Below are 16,559 nucleotides of genomic sequence, written 5' to 3'. Positions count from 1 at the left end.
TGGCCCTCGCTTTTTTACATCGAGCCGGACTTTGGGGTTGAAAAAAGGCACGATTGGGCTTTTTATGGTCAGGCGTAACCAGCCTTTTGCAGGCTTTTCCAGGCCGTGACTGCCCCCCAAAATTTCTGCCTGAACAGGCTTTGAGGCCCGTCCCATATCGCGCTTCAAGCTCACTAGGCCTGGGCTTTTTCAGGCTGGGATTCTAACTTCGGATTTTTTGTGCATCTCTAATCTAAAACGACAAAAGTAGCACTGGTCCCGTATCGAACAAATAACAAGGTATCGAAATGCAACAATCGTTTTATTACCCGTATTTCGTATTATATGAATCAAATATAGCTTATTAAAATACAGACACAGCGCAATCGAAAATTATATAAAATGTCTCTTTTTTTCAATCATACCCTCAAAATATACAAACAAAAAACTCAACAAGTAACAGGCCCAAAAAGAATGTTTCATGATCAAACAAATCAAAACCCCAAATGATGGTATTATACCAAACAAGTATCGATCCCGTGGTTCGTGCTCGATTCTAGCAACGGATTCGGAGTGTTTCTTTGGCATAAGTAGGGTATGTCGGGTTTTCTGAGAAGGCTGTGAGCATTGAAATAAGCGAATAACGAGAGGTTTAGTTACGGGCTATATCTACCAACGTGAGAGCGCCACACATTAAAGACAAACCCAGTATATATGGCACGAAAGTAGGGTCGCCCCCGGGGGCGGGGGCAGGGAAGATGTAGGAAGGCGTTACCCTATCAAACGAGAACAGAGGCAAGGGCCAGACAATGTGACACCTAATAAAGATTTTATCCCTTTAAAAATCGATATTTGCAAAATAAACAAGATATAAATGGATATGCTTACTTCACGAAGCTACAGATCTTTGAAGCGCCTGGAAGGGCTAGTGAACTCGGTTTCGTTTTCCATGGTTACATCAGATGAGGCGGTGGATGAAAGGCCGTTGGTATCTCCTGCTGCTACACCTTGAAAAGTCCCTAAAACTTGTGGGTGATTTGAGGGATTTCTTTGGGAATCGGTGATCACGGGCTTTTGGCCCTCCTCGGCCAGTTTTCTGAGAAGGTTTGTGACGGTCGGAATAACCTTGGTAGATAAGGAGAGGATTCCGGGAAGCTGTAGCCATTAAGACAAGCATCAAATAAACGGGTATAAAAGACACAATAATACAGGGCATAATGCATCAAAAGGCAACAAAGTTTGTCTTAGGACCTGTTTGTTAGCAGCTTAATGAGCTTAATGGAACTCACAGCTTATTCGGTCAGCTATAAATGCCTGTTTGGTAATAGCTTAATGATATAGAAAGTGGCTTATTCAGTAAGCTTTTAGGGAGCAACTTTATGCAGAAAACCGAGTTTTTTTCAAACCCTCCCCTCCCAATTAAAAAACACTCGTTCCATTAATGAAAAGCTCTTAAACAAAAACCTTCAAATCTATACAGCAAGATTAATCCAAATAGACGGTTTTATCCATATATGACTTAATAGAAAACCAACCAAACAGCTACTATTTAATGGAGTAAATTAAGTTTTTCGTCCCTGTGGTTTGTTAAAAATTGCAATCATGTGGTTTAAAAATTGCAATTTTCTCCTTATGGTTTGTGGTTCATTGCTATTTTCATCCTTATGATTTACGATTTATTGTGCTTTCAGTCCCTGTGGTTTAGAATTCTTACTGTTTTTGTCTCTTGTATTTAAAGGTTGGAACTAGTACAGGGATGAAAATAGCAATAAATTGCAAACCATAGGGACCAAATTCGCAATGTCCAAGCCACAGGGCCAAAAATCGTAATTATTAACAAAACAATTGGGACTAAAATCGCAATTTCTAAGCCACATGGACAAAGAAAGTAACTATTAGTAAACGACAGGACGAAAATTATAATTTACTCTATTTACTGTAACAAATAATTTCTTTTTTTCTCCATCAATGTAACAAAGTTTCAAAATTTTCCTACTTAATGTAATAAAGTTTCAAAGTTTTCCTTTTAAATGTAACATTTGATGATGTGGATATCAAGTTTATCGTCCATTTTCATAAACATTTCGTACACGGGTATCAACGTCATCAAATGTTACAAGATCAGCAGGTTAAAGGTCAAAATGGGTACAAAAAAGAAAATTTTGGAACATCGCTACACTTTTTTCGTCACGTCAAATAGGAACTAAGCCAAATTTATATGCATTTTGCCCCAATAATGCATGCTGAGTTCTTAAAATTTAATCTTTGACTTCCTTCAAGACAATCAGATATAACTCACCATGCCATTGCGAAATTCACCAGATATGTCGAGTTGAACCCACAAAGCTTTGCTAAGCAGATAACCTACGAATATAACGAGCAGCCACAAAGGATTCCTGCAAAAAAAGCTCAAAAAGGTGTAAACTGTGGATTCTAGTAAGGTTGTTCGCGGTGCGGTTTGGGGCCAATCCGCAAACCATACTGCATATGCGGTTTGAGCATTTTCTCAAACCGCAAAAACCACACCGCAACATGAGGTGCGGTTTATGCGGTTTGTACCTATCGCACTTTATTCCTACAATCCAATAATTATAAGATACATTACAATATCAACAATGACGTGACCTTAGTCCCAAAAAATTAAAGGGTTTCAATACATCCGATATCTAAATACGTATTGCATAATTAAAAATAGTCTAGGAAGTTAAATAAATAAACTTCTAACTAAATTGGACGTGTGAGTTGTGACATGTCCAAGTCCATGCGTCCACACTTTTTCTTTCATCTCGATCCTTTATATATACAAGGGCAGGTTCAATTAGGAATCTTAAATATTTTAGGAACGCAAGAACAACCTACTTTGTGAGTATTCATGATGAATATTATTCATCATGAATATTATTCATCATGAATATTTAGTGTTCCTAAAATATTGTGTTCCTAAAATATTTAGTGTTCCCGAATGGACCTCTCTCTATATTTATATATAATTAAAAAATATATAAAATATGCAGTGCGGTGCGGTGCGATTTGAACTGCGGTTTGATAACTCAAAACCGCAAACCGCACCCCACAGTGATGTTTGGTAATAATACAAACCGCAAACCACACCGCAAATGTTCTAAACCGAGGTTTGGTAAAAATGCAAAACGCAAACCACACCACGGATGTTCTAAACTGCGCTTTGCGTTGTGGTGCGGCGGTTTGTGTGGTGTGGGCGGTTTGGATGAACACCCCTAGATTCTAGTATGAAAAAATGGGAACGAAAAAACAAACCAACCTCAAAAGAGTCATGAATTCGTTGAATCCAAGGATCACCAACGCAGCCATAGCCCATGGAGGTGGTAACCAGTTGTTATTACGCTTATTAGCTTCCTGAAAACCGTTGGACGCAAAATAAGACGAATTTACTGTTTATTTGCAAATTGAAGATGCGAGATGTTGAACGATATAAAAACAGTACCTGGGAAGCAATGGCTTGAGTAATAGTATACTCCGTCTCTCTTTGAAATTGACTCCACAACGATTTACACTGAACGGGAGTGATGAGTGTTTTCGTTGCTGGAACCTGGACAGAAATAAACAATATGCAATTAATTGTTACCATTTAGTTGTAAATGGTTCAGATTCACCAATATCAAACCAAACGAGCCCAGTATATCCCACCCGGAGGTGGGGTCTATAAGCTCCCACATCGGATGGGGAGGGGAACTAAGGTTGCCATATAAGGGACTGGATACCTCCTCTATCATATGTGCTCTAAATCCATGAGTCCAGGTGTAGACAAAGTGGATAATATCTGGTACGATTGGTCTGTGATGTTACAAATGGTATCAGAGCCAGGAACCTAACTGATGTACCAGCTAGGACATTGGGAACCCTAGGGTGGATTGTAAGATCCCACATCGGTTGAGGAGGGGAGCTAAGGTTGCCATACGTAGCCATGAGTTATTAAAAATATGCGTTTGCGCGATCTCCAAGTCCAAATACCCAACGGTACCCGGGTTACGTGAGTATTTGTTGTATATAAATATTATTTACTTTAAAAATAATAATAATACCTCTTCCCATGTGCTTGAGGCCAATGGATCCTGAAAGGAGGTACTCTTGTCTTTCTTCTGTTCTACCAATGCAAGGACTAACGTGTTTCCAATCTTATCAGCGTCTACATCCAAACGAATTGCGGCCAATACGGAAAGCAACTTTAAAGACTGAAACATAAATAAATCAAATAACCAAAGATCATAAGCCACACTAAAACTAAGTGGTTTGGGATGATATAAGAAAATGATCTCAGCCAATATTCTCCTAGGAAGTGACTCTTACATAAACCAAAGGGTCAATAGCCCAGCGGTAACCAGGTTACGAGTAGAGCCAACCTCCCAGCAGGTCAAGGGTTCAAACCTCACCAAATGTGAGAAGTGTGTGTGAGTATTTGTCTTATATAAATATTATATACTAAAAATAGTGACTCTTACAGAAGACCGAGCTGTTTTGGTAATTGTTCGTATATCTTCCTTTCCGGTCCAGATTCGTGGCATTGAATCACTATCATGGTTGAATAGCAACGTAAATCTGTTCAATTTAAGAGATAATAATGATGAGCTACAATGAAAACACAAGTGAAATCCCTTCACCGATGATGGATTTGATCCAGTAACGACAAATTAGCAAGTTATACCTCTCTTTCATGCGGTATAGAACTTTTCCTGCTTCTTCCTTTGTTTTCCCTTCAATTATTTCTCTAGCATAATTTTCCAACTTTGAAACCATCTCTTCCTTGGCTTGTTCATCCATTTCAAAACCAGAAAGTGCAACAGAAAACTCAGAGACGGCAATTTTAATCTCATGATGAAGAAGTTTCCGTATTGCAGACCAAGTATCATCGCCACCTCCTTCTAGAAGGGCCGCCACAGGTCCATACAATGCCTCTTTCAATTTGGACTGCATAAATATGCAAAATAATTATATGAATACTTGAATCAGTTGATAATCCAATCATAAGGTCATAATTCACAGGTTAATGTTACCTCATATAATGCATTAAGTTCGGATAGCTTGGCAGTTTGAACTTCAGCAATATGTGAGTCTATATCACGTGAAAACTTATCCCTTATTTTAGTCAAATCCCAATCAGCCTGTTTGATAGTTGCATCTGTAGATTCAATGTCTTAGGCCCATAGACAAGTATTGCGAGCATATGTGCAAAAAACATATATAAATTCCCGATGATTGTTTGTTGAGAGACGGTATATGGCAATGCAACCGATACATGTAACTTTCATAACCAAATGCAGCACATAAGTTAAAGATAACTGCCTATGTTCAGAGACCCACAATCAAAAGTGCCGAACCAGCATATAAATGCTTGATAAAAAATTATAAGAGTGAAGGTTTTAATTACATAGAATCTCAAATGTCAATAAGAACTAAAGGTTGTTCAAGGAAATGGCATCTAAAGGCATACCTTTGCATTGTTCATCAAAGAGCTTCATGAATGATGTCGTGCAATCACAAGCAGCAATTGCAAACCCTTGTCCTCCACTCAAAGCATCATGAAGTGCTTTTTTGAATTTATCTAGTGTCTCTGATTGTATGTGTTCCAGCATCAATTGGTAGGTCGGTTGAACAAGCTGCACAAATCATAAGATAACAATCATTGAGTACAACATATATGAAACATATTTAGAAATGACCCAGCTATATGGACAATCATGAGGAAAATTACTTGAATCAACTTCTCTTCCAACTGCCTTCGCTTGGCAGATCTAACACTATCTTCAAAGTATGTAGCCTCTTCATCATAACTGAAAGCAGAAGAATTAAATAAAATCTTAAGGCCACAATGTCATGCAGGTTTAGCATCAGCGCATATAACAAAGAAACTAGTATAAGCATAAAGTAAATACCCTAAGGACATGTTTGTCAGCAGCTTAATGCGCTTAATAGGACTCACATCTTATTCGGTCAGCTATACATGACTGTTTGGTAATGACTTGATGATATAGAAAGTAACTTACTCGATAAGCTTCTTCGCGGGGGCGGAGGGCTTTATGCAAAAAACCAAGTTTTTTCCAAACCTCCCCCCCCCCAAATTAAAAAACACGCTCTTTCCATCTATGGAAAACTCCTCCCAAACAAAAACCTTTCCAATCTATACAGACAATTAATCCACATAGACAGCTTTATCCATACAAAACTTAATGGAAAACCAATCAAACAACCCCCAACACATGCTTTGACAATTATAATTTTCAATTAATTATTTCTTAGAACAGTCACTAATTCACTTGTCTCCCCTTCAAGCAGAAAACTGACCCCTACCTTTTGGTATTTTATACCTTATTATCTCGTTACACAGTACATCCAACACCTACAACACGAATTCTAAGCATGATCTCACAACTTAGGCAAGCTTTTCCAATCTTATTACCGCTAAATAGTTAAACTGAAGCTTGGCAGCGTGCAACAAGAGAAAAACGTACCCTAACTCAACAAAACAACCGCTTCAACATCAGTTAAGGTGATCAAACTATTGGAGATAGCTTCATAGAATCATATTATCGTGCAGGGGCAGACCTACACTGATTGATACGGTGGCACAGGCCAGCGCTTCATGGTTCCATCGTAAGGGGGGAAAAGTACGTTTCTGAAGGGTGCTACTGTTTTATTTTGTGGGGTTCCCCAATATAGTTATTGAAACTGACATTTAAGCACAAGACTTTAATGGTGGAGATGGTTAATGCTTCTTACTTTGTACAAAAGGCCCGAGTAGTTAGAGTCTCACTCGTGTCAAATTTGTTAATTTTTAGCTTAAGTTTTTGGGGGTTATATACCTCTTGTGTTTTAAAAAAGATATGTAGGCAGGACTCGAACATGCTTTATGGAGGGACAAGGAACCAACCAACAGAATTATACTAATGTTATGAAATTTTCTTTAGATATTTTTTGTAGTTAAATTGTGTCAGCACTTAAAAAAAATCTGGGCCCGCCTCCATTATCATGTTGAAAGGCCATCGTAATTGGTTTTGAAACATATGCAACAATGCAGTAAATTATGTTACCTGGATAAACAAGCATCAAGCATTGAACTAATCTTCCGGCCAAAGCCTGGCACAATATGAGATTGTACAGCATCTTCCAAGTCACACCAGTCCTGCTTACAAAAATAGTGTTTAATAGAATGTACTTGGGGATTGCAAGTGGCCTTTTTAAGATTTACCTCATTTGTTACAAAGAAAGAGTACTTCTCATTTGCAATTTCTTCACATCTTACGGTTGCCACCATCACCTGCAAAACTACCAGGTTCTTTAACATCCACATGATATAAAGGAACTTTTTTGAAGCTTCGACAAAGTCGAATGTTAAAAAATTTACCTTGTGAGCAGGCAAATCAAGGTCCTTGTTCTCTTTAATAACTTCCCAAATCTGTTGGGCACTAAATGAGAAACCCGAAGCAGGAACCACCCCCCTCCTATCTCCTGCTAGGCCATTAGGTGCAATAGAATGGAAGAACCTTTGCCTCAAACTAGCCACCTTTAGTGAAAAATATATATAATTAGGAATGTAAAATGCAAATGACAAATATTACGACATGTTTTTAAATGATTTTATGAACTTGATCAAAATCCAGAATACAGAAAAAGACATGGTCAGAGGCGGACCCACTAAGGACTGAGTGGGGTCCAATGCACTCAATCACTCGATTATTGCAAGAGAAAAATAATGAAACGTCTTGAAAGTGCACCCGCTTAATTATAAGAGTGCCCTTAAATATTTGTAAACCAAATTTATAACACGAATATGAATCGGGTGAGATGGTTGTAGTGACTTTGTTAAAAGCGCTCTTCCAAGAGGTCGCAGGTCCAAGGCTTGTTAGCAAATGATTAATTTTTTATCTTTTTAAATTGTTCATGTTATGAAATTCTTAAAAAATAGAAGGGTGTTCTGCAATATTTTAAAACTAAAGGGGCTAAACCAAAACAATTAATAAAACTTATCTAAACAATGAGTTTTTGTTCCTACTTTTGTTCTTTAACCACCACCCATGAGGAATCGTCCATCCTCTCCTCTATTTCGTATTTTCCGAGCATATTATTGGTTCCAGTTACTTATCTATACTATATTATAAAATATTTGACAAAAACTCTTAAAAACCATTGTTTATGCATGAAGTACTATATATTGATGCATATTACTTAAAATTCAAGATTACAATGAAATTATGCATAAGTACAACCTATTAAAGCTCCATGTTTGAATTCGTGTAACTAACTGTGGATAAACATAACCAAATAGAGGATAAACATCTCATTTTAAAATATAAAAAATCTAAAATATAATTAGGATAATTATCGAGTTCTAACAGAATCGTTATCTTTATAAAAAATTTATTGTTAAGCCAAAAATAAATCACTTCACTATTTGACCTTAATTAAATTATAATCAAAAAATGAATTATACAAATTATATAAAAAAAAAGAATTTTTAAATAGTTAATTTGATATTAATATCGATATATTTTTTTAAATTTTATGATGTCTTCAAATTTATTTTTATTCAAAAGTAAAAACATTATCTTTCTCAAAACTACATAACCCGTATTATATCAACAAAAACAAAAATAAAACGAAACATTAAAATGAATATGTATCTCGCTGCATTGCGCGAGTACCTTCTATTTGTCCTAAATTGTTTTAATTTCATTACTGGTGTCTTATTTACTCTAAATTCTAGGTTTGGGATACGGAAACAAAATTGGCTAGAAAAAGAAAAGATAAAGAACAATCAAAATGAAGGAACTCAGCAAAATCCAAAAGATTAGAAATTTTACGAAATTAACTTAAAAAACAAAAAAGTCGCTTGTAATGATGTAATTTGGCTAAAAACACATCAAGCGTAAGACATAGGCTTGCGTCTTGCTCAAAAGATCAATGTCGATTTCATTTTTTAAAAATAGATCTTATTCCCCCAAATCGACACCATTAACTTTTTACTAGGTCAAATCGCTTTGGCATCCCCCTCCGGGCGGGCGTCCACAGTGATTTTACGTACGACTCTTTGATCTACCTTAAATGTGCACCTGCTCAGAAAAATTTCTGGGTAAGCCACTGGACATGGTCCCACAGTATGTTTTTTAAATGACGCTATTAAAAAGATCTGAAAAGAAGTATAGTATTGTGGAAATATCGTAGGATCATGTGAAAACCATATTAGAGCATTATCATCATTTAAAATATCCATGTCTCTTATAAGATAAGTACAAATAATCTCTGGCATACCTGCTCCTTAAATTGTTCTTCTTTCTCTTCGAAACTAGGAAGGGCAACAACTTCTACCTGGTCACTCAACAAGTAAGAAATTAATATTCATAGTAGTAAACATATTCCCAATCTCAAGAAACAATAATATTGAAAAGAAAACAATAGCAATATCATGGTATCTTACATTAAAAAATTCACTCAGTGGAGTCTGTTTGTGGGCTTCTGGCTTGGGAACAGAATCCCATATCTGGAGCAAAAAAACACAGCATTAAAAGAATTACAATTGTGTTGACCTTTGAAGTAACAAAATAAGGAATAACACTTACCTTCTGGACATCTTCCCTCAAAACAGGCTCTAGATTTTCAAGAGGTGTCTATACAAAAAGAAAAGGATAATTACATCAAATATGATCCAACTTACATATATTCTTAGTCTCTTAGACCAAGATTAGCCTAGACAAATAATATATTCTTTTAGGGTGCATTTGGTACACTGAACAGGACAAAACAGGGATCACTATTTCACGTTTGGCAAGCCTTTTATGTGGAACAGATAGGAACATAATGGAACAAACTGGAACAGGCGCATTTCACCTCCACCCCATGGAACAAGGTGGGACAGACTTATATTTTACCAATATAACATCAAAATAAAACATAATTCTCTTCTAAAACATCAAGAACGCCTCCCTCTTTAGAATTTATTCATTCTTTAAAATTTATTATTGTATTTTATGCTCTTTAAACTTTCACATTACTGTCCTCAAAATACTATTTTTATATGGTTTCTATATTTTGGTTAATTTATGTAATTTATTAAATCTTAATAATAATAAAAATAATATAGAAAAGGTATAAAACAAAATTGGAAACTATGTAAACTTTTTATTTTGGTGTCATTTTATTCTTCTTGACGAAAACTTTCTAATGATATATTTTGTTATAAAAATATTTATTTTATTATAATTTAATATATTAATAAATTAATCAAAATATATAAAAGATATCAACAACTCATTAGGGGTAAATTTGTCATTTTATTTGTTCTGTCATGTCCAGTTTTATCTTACCAAACGTTGAACAGTTGTTCTGTCCTATCCTATCGCGATACCAAACACACCCTTATAGACATGTCAAAAGTCTATGGCAGAAGAGAAACACAAGGGACAAATTACCCTTGTTTTATCTCGTATAACGAACATCAACGTTGTTTTACGTGGACTAAACAGTCGCAACATAACCTGAAATACAGAAAGTATAAATTCAGTAGTTTGCCCTTAGAACTAACATATGAAAATGTTAAAATACGTTATACAACACACCTGGAATACGGTTTTCAAAAGAGGTTTGTTTGCAGCCTGCTCACGTCCAATATCATGACACCACCTTCATAACACAATTTACCCCAAGGAAAGCAATTATAAATTTACCGAAAAACTCGTATTTGAATACTTGTATCAGATTACCAGAAGACATACATGTTTATAAGAACTATATCTGAAACAGCAAGTGCAAAAAGTGCGCTCTGCTTTTCAAATGCAGTATCATCCTGCAGAAGCAGCAAAAGCTTAATAAATAAGAGAACCCAGAGATGCAGTTGTCTTTTTCTATTCCTGGGTTTATCAACAGAAAGTTCAGATCCTTATTCATAGAGCTACACATAATTGGGAGATCTCTCAATCAAGATACTAATGGTCGATGGCAAAGCTGTAAAAGGCTCAAGGAGTACTTAGTCGCAAAGGGGTCCAGGGCCTAGGCGGCGAACGCAGGCCTCAGGAATGTGAGGTGCATCTTATATAAAAAAATTATATACACACACACAGTTACAATATATATACACACACACAGTTACACACAACTCAAATATGTAGAAGGTGCAGCAACCAACATTATTTGGATAGAGGCAGAAGGGAGAAGGGTTTAAAGCGTGAGCCATGCGGGAGAAGTTTTAAGGTCGGGGAATTTATAGAGAAAGAGGCTTGAAGTTATAAGAACCGGGTATTTAGTATTAGGGTTTGACTTAGTCATCTATTTAATAACTCTTTTTTTAAGACGTCTAGAAGATAAGAAGATGAGAAAACTTATTTAATATTGGGGTTTGATTTGGTATTTAATTCCTCTTTATGAGGCGCACCTAGGCCCACAAGGCGCCTTAGTGAGCCTCGTGAATACACCTAGCCTTGACCTTAAAAAAGCCCAAGACCTTGAGCCTCACAGCCTAGGCATGCCTCAGGCGTGCTCTTAACACTCGATGGAAAATTCCAAAACAAATTTTTTATCACCAAGTTTGATATGCTTAGGATAATCATGTTCATGAGTACAAAAAACATGGAAAGAAATATGATATAAGAACCACAGGAAATCATGGACTTACAGATGTTAACTGTCTAGAAGGTCACTCCCAATTTCACTATCCAACTACATGAGTTCTTGAGACCAAAGATTCAATTTAATTTAGTAGCCAATCATCTTAACATCATTAATGATATGCAGTTGTCCATTGCAATTCCTATCTTTCTATATGAGATCTTATCTTAATCTTAAACGAGCATAAGCCTAGCTGAGACAACCCAAGCATCTCAAACTATACTCAACGAACCCTATAGCATGCAATGTTACAAATCAAATATAGATTGAAAGGGGTACCATGAAGGATCCTGAGTAACAAATCATGTAAAAATAGTTTCTTTCTCGAATACAACTCTTAGAAGTGCTTTAAACCAAACATGAATAGAGCCTATGTAGGGCTCGATCTACAACTCTAAGGAATCCTTTTGGAGTTTTGACGTACGGTCACAAGGAATTCACCTCAAAACTAAGAAATCTTGAGTGTGTGTTAAGATAAACCGAAATATATATGAGAAGAAAACCGAAAAACAGATTGCCGCAAAAATAACTATTTAAGTAAAGCACCAAAAATAAATAAAATACAAATAAGTAACAACCTCTCCTCGCTCTCTTCCATCAGTACCCTCAAGATCCATTACTATGGTGCAAGGTTCAATACCAACACATCTTGCCATCCAAATGCCTTTGGTGGTTTGAGACCTGATAAAGGCCAATGCATTAAGTTACAAAAATCTAGAGATTGATGAAGAAAACCAAGACACGGTCAAAATAGATACATGCCTTCCCCTATAAGCATCCATTTCCTTAAAGTTTGTGTTAAAAAGATGATTCAGAAGTGTGCTCTTCCCTGTCACAAACACACAGTCAAAACTTGCATGTAATGTAATCTCAATATATGTCAATGTGAAAGATCCATGATACTGGGGAGCACTACACCCCAACATCTTGTATATCTCAACTTGTAACCCCCACCAAAGAGAAAAAGTGATCAATGTTACCATAAACAAAATATTTCTTCCAAAAACATAGAAGAAAATAAGAGAAAAATAAAGAATATTGAGTGGAGGAAAGAACAGCTATCAAACACGATGCCACCACCGCAGAAATAAAACGTCCACGTATTAGATAATCAAAGTGGCAATGTGCAAAACTTTTTTTGGGTGTTGGGGAGATGATAATACAAATATTATATATTTTTCAAGTTGCAAAACCCATCAAAAGAAACAAAGAAGTAAACTAAACAAGTATTAGCGTAAACTATAAGTTTTTTATAAAACAATGGAAAATAACAGGAAAGGGACAACATTATTTGGAGGAAAAATACTATCAAACGAGATGTTTCGCACGTGAAATAAAACCTCCGTGTACTATGATTGGATAATCACTTTGCAACACATTGGGTGGGGGTGGGAAGACGATATACCAAAATCTAACCTATCATCATGCCTAGAGAAAGGATGTCTTACTTTGTGATGTGAAATTTTATAACAAATAAATTTAACTTTAAAGAAAAGGTATTTTCCTCAGTAACATGTGTACGTTCATTTTTCAACAGATTATAGAAGACATACCGCTGCTTTGAGGTCCCATGATTGAAACAACAGCATAAGAAAGCCCACATTCAGCCATTTTTACTTGCTTGATAAAACTATCAAGTCCTTCCCCATTGAAAGTGCCATCTCCTTCTATGAGGTGGGTGGAGCAGCAACCAGCTTCTTTGTCTATAAAACACAACACTTGAATCAATATATCATGGTTCCATGAGCCTGTGATCTTCGTCTCATAAATTAAACAATCGACTGAGCAACTTGACTAGGAACATCACAATTTTCATATGATCGAGCGTTAACATTTCAATTACAACAACCTAATGCATTTTTCAAGATAAGTGTTGCTAATTAGTAACATGAGAATGTGTGGAACCTCGGATTAATCTCCAAACGAGCCTTTGAGGAGAGAAGGGAGAATATGTTCTTGATAGAATTTTAATCTTACTTTATGATGATCCATTCCTGTTTCTGTTTTCAAGGAGACACAAGTCAAGTTCACAAGAACATTTATTTAAGTTCAATGCCACTTATTTGTTTCATCCATATTCCAGATCCATTTCACCACCCAAATTTTCCTTCAAAATCACACTCCCATTTTCTTCAACATAAGAAACAAGTCAATAACAAAGTCTCCCAGAATAAATCAACTACCCCAACTAAACTCATCAAAGATCCTAAGTTCTTACAATTTCACCATACAGAACTTCAGAATTTGCACCAAAAACAACATCAAATTGCAGCAGTACCTAATTACTCAGCAAAAACAGTTAATAGCACCAAAAAGCTAAACAAGATCGAAATTGAACTTCAGTTGATAGTATTTAAAGCTTATTACCGTTCACAACTGTAAAAATACGAACAATGTTTGAATCAACTATTGATGCATTAGGGTTTAAATGTGCAAACGAAAGAACAAATACATTAGATAGCATAAATTGAACACTTATTATGAAGAAATCGAATAACATACCCATCGAAATTTGTTGAATCGCGAGATTTGAGATTTTGCTGTTGAATATGAAGAGAAACAAGTAAAAGGAGTGCGATCTGAGGTCAGCATAAAGCCATAAACCTGCTCTGTTTCTCTGTCTTATAGCAAAAGGAGCCGTCACACTTTCTTTTCTTGGGTATAAAATAATCCTTTTTTAACAAAAAAAAAAAAGGAAATAAGAATAAATATCTATAAAAATACCGACTTCCCAACGTTGGTAATTTGTATAACATTAAATTACGTTTTTAGTCCTTATAGTTTTTAAAAGTTATAACTTTTTCCCTTGTGGTTTTGAAATTAAATTTATATGGTTTGCAATTTATTGTTAGGGACTGTATAACAGTTTTTTGATTGTTTGGTGCATAATGATTAAGTGGTCATAATGATTAAGAGGTTCTGATGATGTAGTGCAGAATGAAATATAATTATTTAGTAGTTTTGTTTTACAATGAAATTATGACGTTGAATGTTAAGTGAGGCCCAAAATACAAAATCACTAAGGGTGTGTTTGGTTTGCGGGAATGTTTTTGAGGGATTTGGATTCCCTTGAGGGATTTGGATTCCATGGGATTTGGATTGGATTTGAAATCCATTCCTCTGTTTGGTTTGTAGGATTTGGTTTCTAATACTTCGTATAATTTTTTAACCTAATCTGTGTTCATGAGATTTCAACCTAATCTGTCAAAATTGAAGGATTTAACCTAATCTGTGTTCATGTATATTCAACCTAATCTGTCAAAATTGAAGGATTTAACCTAATCTGTGTTCATGTATATTCAACCTAATCTGTCAAAATTGAAGGATTAACCTAATATGTGTTCATAGTTTAGAGAGAAATCCAAAAGGGGAAAATGATTTACCTGTTGATGATAGGCGACGGAGACGAAGGGCGACTGTTGACGAAGGGCGACGAAGACGAAGGGCGACGGCGGTGGCAACGGAGACGAAGGGCGACGGCGACGGTGGCGACGGAGACGAAGGGCGACGGCGACGGTGGCGACGGAGACGAAGGGCGACGGCGACGGTGGCAACGAAGACGATGAGAAGGGGACAACGATGAGAATGAGACGATAATGAGAAGGAGACGATGATGGGAATGGATTTCAAATCCCGTGTAAGGGCGAAGGATTCTCAAATCCAGTGTTGGTGGGATTTTAAATCCGACCATTTCTACAAACCAAACGCAGGATTGGAATGGATTTCAAATCCAAATCCCTCCAAATCCCTCAAACCAAACACGCCTTTAAGAGACAGCATGTGAATCATTAGGAGGTGAATCTTGTTTGACAAACAAAAATATGTCTTTTAATACTATTAAGGGTCAACAAACAACCTTCTTTTCTATTCATGTGGTTTCAGTTCATATGCTTTGCAATTTATTGTTATTTTTATTTATTAAGTCAGCTATTGTCTTTAAATGTGAAGAACATAAATAAAAAGGAGTTGTAAATAACATGAACGAAAACATCAACAATTTGTATATTACGTGAAGAAAATAGCAATGAATTGCATACCATATGAACTAAAACCATTATTTCAAAAATACATAGATGAAAGCATCAATTTTCAACAAACCATGAATGTAATTTACCTTTTTATAGAGTAAGTTACGGTTTTGGTCATTATAGTTTATTGGAAGACTTGGTTTTGGTCCTTTGAGTTTCATTTATTACATGTATAACCCTATGGTGTACAATGTTTTTTGGTCCTAGTCCCTCGACTCAACAACCATCTATCGAGATTGATAAAAGGATAGAAGAACGAGAGTAAATATTTAAAAAAATAAATAGAAATGCCAACGTTTGTAATCTTTATAAAAAATATATATAACGGTTTTTAGAGTAAATTACAAATCAGCCATTGAGGTTTATTAAATCTTTGATGTGTTCATCCCTAACTTGTAGAAATTACCAGGATCGTCATCAAGGTTTCAATTTCATTGCATAATGGTAAATGATTGTTAAAGGTCGTTTGTTGTTGCCATTAAGTGAGAGTTGTTTGCTCTGACATCTGCCATTCACCTCTCTTATTAATTTTCGTCTAACAATTATCCATATCTACCCATTGAGTTTGACGATATTTACATAACGACATAGTCGTCTTGATATGTTCCAAAGTTCTCACTTGCTTTGTGGAGCTATCGACTAAGTTTCGAAAATAGGGTGTCGCTTTATGCTTTACGGTTTTTATTGATCTGCTGTTCATATTCGGTAGTGGGTCATCCGAAATCTGAGAGTGAATAGGCATGGCAACGGGGCGGGGATGGGGCGGGTTTAGTAATCCCCGGCCCCACCCCGGTTTGTAATACAGTCTCCCGGCCCCGGTCCCCGGCGGATACGGGGATTATCATCTTGTCCCCGGTCAAATTCTAGCAATCCCCGGTCAAAACCCGGTAAAAAGTATGCTTTAGTTTGATTATACCGGGG

General features: G+C 36.1%; 1 protein-coding gene across 3 annotated transcripts; it reads right to left on the bottom strand.

Annotated features, from left to right (window-relative positions):
* Positions 1-284: 284 nt before the first annotated feature.
* On the bottom strand, positions 285-14,196 carry LOC112511046 (protein ROOT HAIR DEFECTIVE 3-like). Of its 3 annotated transcripts, XM_025116416.1 has the most exons (24): positions 14,113-14,196; positions 13,164-13,313; positions 12,373-12,439; positions 12,189-12,291; positions 10,722-10,792; positions 10,566-10,629; positions 10,419-10,484; positions 9,570-9,617; positions 9,428-9,490; positions 9,262-9,318; positions 7,358-7,516; positions 7,202-7,270; positions 7,044-7,135; positions 5,708-5,786; positions 5,447-5,612; positions 5,010-5,134; positions 4,661-4,923; positions 4,458-4,554; positions 4,041-4,190; positions 3,443-3,547; positions 3,260-3,354; positions 2,279-2,375; positions 868-1,134; positions 285-797 (listed from the first exon to the last, which is right to left on the bottom strand). In XM_025116416.1, exons 1-23 carry the CDS (start codon positions 14,114-14,116, stop codon positions 877-879), a joined length of 2,448 nt encoding a protein of 815 aa, XP_024972184.1. In that variant the 5' UTR covers positions 14,117-14,196; the 3' UTR covers positions 285-797; positions 868-876. The 3 variants fall into 3 exon arrangements, with proteins under 3 accessions (XP_024972184.1, XP_024972183.1, XP_024972185.1); XM_025116415.1 differs by having other exon boundaries at positions 285-1,134; XM_025116417.1 differs by having other exon boundaries at positions 285-1,134; positions 13,516-14,135.
* Positions 14,197-16,559: the final 2,363 nt, after the last annotated feature.

The sequence above is a fragment of the Cynara cardunculus genome (assembly GCF_001531365.2).
Source record: "Cynara cardunculus var. scolymus isolate 2C chromosome LG 4, CcrdV1, whole genome shotgun sequence".
NCBI classification, from domain to species: domain Eukaryota; kingdom Viridiplantae; phylum Streptophyta; class Magnoliopsida; order Asterales; family Asteraceae; genus Cynara; species Cynara cardunculus.
This window is presented reverse-complemented; position numbering and strand designations above follow the sequence as displayed.

What these genes read in the sequence shown, in the direction of transcription:
- LOC112511046 (XM_025116415.1), bottom strand. An exon ending in TTTTGAAAACCGTATTCCAG is followed by an intron (nt 10,485 to 10,565) that starts GTGTGTTGTATA and finishes TCTGTATTTCAG; the next exon opens with GTTATGTTGCGACTGTTTAG. An exon ending in GTGAATTTCGCAATGGCATG is followed by an intron (nt 1,135 to 2,278) that starts GTGAGTTATATC and finishes TAATGGCTACAG; the next exon opens with CTTCCCGGAATCCTCTCCTT.